This window comes from Vombatus ursinus, unplaced genomic scaffold, assembly GCF_900497805.2.
Source record: "Vombatus ursinus unplaced genomic scaffold, bare-nosed wombat genome assembly UNPS02001287.1, whole genome shotgun sequence".
NCBI classification, from domain to species: domain Eukaryota; kingdom Metazoa; phylum Chordata; class Mammalia; order Diprotodontia; family Vombatidae; genus Vombatus; species Vombatus ursinus.
In genome coordinates this window covers 19343117-19346781 of record NW_020941065.1, presented here as the reverse complement: position 1 = coordinate 19346781, position 3665 = coordinate 19343117, and the positions used below count along the sequence as shown (strand labels likewise).

The 3665-nt window shown below is 49.1% G+C and overlaps 1 protein-coding gene across 1 annotated transcript in view; it reads right to left on the bottom strand.

Annotated features, from left to right (window-relative positions):
- Window positions 1-3080: 3080 nt before the first annotated feature.
- The window catches only part of LOC114043912 (apelin receptor B-like), a 2173-nt gene continuing 1588 nt past the window's right edge, over window positions 3081-3665 (bottom strand). Inside the window, exons 2-4 of the mRNA XM_027863161.1 lie at window positions 3522-3654; window positions 3279-3298; window positions 3081-3245 (exon numbers count right to left, since the gene is read on the bottom strand). Coding sequence (XP_027718962.1) covers window positions 3081-3245; window positions 3279-3298; window positions 3522-3654 — 318 coding nt within the window. The remainder of the gene's footprint in view (window positions 3246-3278; window positions 3299-3521; window positions 3655-3665) is intronic.

Below are 3665 nucleotides of genomic sequence, written 5' to 3'. Positions count from 1 at the left end.
GCCCTATCTAGGCTCTCTTCTAACCCTCCTTAAGCTAATTCTCATGGATTATTGCATTCAGGTCTGGAAACAATTATTTTTTTGTATTTGGGAGCCCAGGTAACCAGTTTTTATTTTAAAAAATATTTTATTTGTCTTTTTATTTAATTATCAAGCATTTATTTTTTTCTCTTTCTCCCACCTTACTCTTAATTAAAACAAAACATAAACAAAACCCCTTGTAATAAATACACATAAGCAACACAAATTCTCATATCGGCTGTGTTAAAAAATGTGCCTTCTTTTGCATATGAGAACATCACTGCTCTGTTGGGAGGTGGGCAGCTGCTTCATCCATCCCCAGATTTATGGGTGATCACTGCTTTCGTCGAGGGTCCCTAAGGCTTTCAGAACTGGTCATTTTTACAATGTTGCTGCTTTTTAAATTGTTCCCCTGGTTCTGCCTGCTTGACTCCGCAACACATAAGTCTTCTCTGGGTTTACATTTTAGAAAGAGTCCAAACTGAAGGGCACCCAATACAAACTGTTAGGGTGGCCACGATAGAGAAGGGCCTGGAAGCCAGGTCATACTGGACTGATGGCCAGTTCTGAGCTACTTCTCCGGCTGTCTCCTGGCAGCTTATTATGGGGGAAAGGAACAGGACAAAGGTCTTGATATGGACTCCCTTAAAAGAGCCAGCAACTTTATAACTAGAGTCCCCTAGCAGTGACATAGTCTGGTATAGGACATAGAAACCTCCTAGTTAAGGGGCTAGCATAAACATGGAGCTGAATTGATGGGTGTGGGAAAGGAGACCAACGGACTGTTAGGGTCCCCATTTTTTAAAATCTGAAAACCATCTGGAGGTTGGCTGGGCATGCTTTTTATTGAAGGTGGATGTGAGGGGCAGCTAGATGGGGCAGTGGATACAGCACCAGGCCTGGAGTCAGGAGGACCTGAGTTCAAATCTGGCTTCAGACCAGATGCTTGACACTTACTAGCTGTGTGACCCTGGGCAAGTCACTCAATCCCATTGCCTAGCCAAAAAAAAAAAAAAAGGTGGATGGGTAGAGAATAGAGGTATCTTGCCTAATGTAATCCAGTTGCAAGTGAAGAAGAAGAGAAAACCCAGGATTGGATGGCCTGAGAAGGTAGTGAGTTCCCCATCACTAGAGATCCCATTTGGGGCATAAAATGTACAGGTTACACAGGATCATAGATCTGGAGATCATCTAATAAATCCCCTCTTTTTACATCTGGGGAAACTGAGCCCATGAAGTGGGGAGTGAAGTGACTTTCCCAGGGTCACACAGCTAATGAGCATCAGAGGAAAAAATTTAACCCCTTCCATTAGGGAAGGGATGGGACCTATAGAAGGATTTTTGCTCTCAGGTATGTGGCCCATATCAAGGCTAATGAATGTGGAGTCAGGGGAACTGTGTTTGGATCCCATCTCTGCCATTTATTGCCTGTATGTCTCTTTGAGCCTCAGTTTCCTCATCCGTAAAGTAAAGGGTTGGACTAGATGACCTCTCAGGTTCCTTCCACCTCTGGGTCTGCTCTGCTCACCTGTGCAGTGGGCTTTACAATACAATACAGGCTGGGTTGTTTGCTTGTGCTGTGAAGTTCAAAGAAGAGATAGGAGTTTTTAAACCACGAGAGCTCTATTGACTAGGCTGTTAGCAAAGGCTATGTGCCTGGGCAAGCCATTGAGGTCTCCGAGCCTCATTTTCCTTGCCTGTAATAATAATAATACCAGTGATGAGTCCCTGGCTGGGGGAGTGGGGGGTGGGGTGATCTGAGAGGCTCAAATGGATGTAAATTGCTTTCAGCCGGACCTAAATGTTTACTCTTACCGCCTATGGGACCTGGGACATATCCCTTTGATGGGTCTCAGTTTCCTTCCCTGTAATGAGAGTGTTGACTAGAAATGACTTCCAGCTAAGGTCACTCGATGCCCTGATTCTATGATTCTCTGGCTAGGGATCTCCAAGCACCCCCATGGCTCTGCCATTCTTGGATACTATTATTTAAAGGGTGATGGTGGTGATTAAAGGAACATCTGCCTAATAGAGTCAGAGCCCAGCAGCCCCACAGCCTGAGAGAGACCGACAGACAGACAGACAGACAGACAGACAGAGAAGGGAGGGGCGGAGAGAGAGGAGGGAAAGAGAGAGAGAGACAGAGACAGAGAGAAAAGGAAGAAAAGGGAGCTGGGGTGGGGCAGGATGGGTGGGGAGGAGGCCTCAGGAACACGGATCCGGGTGCAGACTCCTAAGCACAGTCTGAACGGAACCCGGGCACAGGGGGCTGGGGCGGGGAGTTCGGGAATTGGGAATAGCAGGTTTCTAAGCCGGAGGAGGTTCGGCTCAGGCTAACGACGACTTCTTACAGCCAAAAGCCTCTCTCCCTCCAAGGGGCTCCCTCCTCCCGGTCTGGGTGTGTCTCTTCCTCCCGCTACCCAGATCTCAGTCAACTTGTGGGTCCGGAACTAGGTCCCAGCCCGTTAGCGCTGGCAATGCAGCTACTTAAAAAAATAAAAGTTTCTCTTTTTTCGGGGTCAATAACACTCCCTCCTTTCCGCATTCTCCGTGGGCGGAAGTCAAACTGGTTAATCAATTTACTGTTTCTCACTCGCAATATTCTATTACCCGTCCCTCCTCCGCACCTTTGCCTTAACGGTTGCCGGTCCGGAAGGCTATTCTCTCCCTTACCTCCGCCTCTTAGAAGGGTCAGCTTAAGCCTCACCTACAGGAGCCCTAGCCGGCTTCCTCCAGGCCGAGGGGGTGGGGTGGGAGGGTGTGCAACAGCATCTTTATTTTTACGAGGCTCTAACTGAAATCGAGCATTTCCTTCAGGGATCTAAAAACACGATTCTGAGCAGGGGTCCGTGGGCTTCCCCAGACCGTCCAGGGGTTCATAACCCGACAGAGGTGCAGAGTTACTGGGGCCTCGGGGGGGGGCGCCCCCAACACACACACTGAATGTCTACTAAAGGACCAGACCTTGATTTTATTAGAAACTCCCTTCTACCAAACCTTTGGGAGAGTTGGGCATTTGCTCTGGAATTTACTAGTGCAGTTTCAGGGGAGAACTGCGATTAACGGGCTGGGCCCAGGGTCACAGCGCCCTGCTCCGACAGGCTGTGCCTGAGGCAGTAAATGCGTCCAGGTCTTCGGACCCAGAGGCCAGCTCCCCGGCCACACCAAGCCTCGCCGCCTCTGTTATTGTGTCCATGTTTTAAGGTACATGCAAGCACCCGCTTCTGGAATTAATAACCGAGAACTCAACCGCTCACGACGTGCCTCCTCCCCCCTGCTAGAATGGAAGCTCCATGAGATCAGGGACCGTTTCATGTTTCTCCTCGAACCCTCACTGCCTAGCGCTTCAAAGCACCTATTATTGGTTGAATTCTGGGCAGGGGGTTAAATGCTGGACCTGTAGTCCTGAGGACCTGAGTTCCAATACCACCTCAGACACTTACTATGGCTGTGACCTCGGAGGCAAATTCCTTTCCCTCTCTGGTCCTCAGTTTCTTCACCTGTAAAATGAGGGGATTTGGACTCGATGACATCTGACTTCGTTTTCAGCTCTACGACTGTGTTACTGTGACTAGATCGCCCTGCCCTTAGAAAGAAGGCAGGGGAATCGGGGAGGGGGAGAAGGTGTGGAGGCTGGAGGGGAG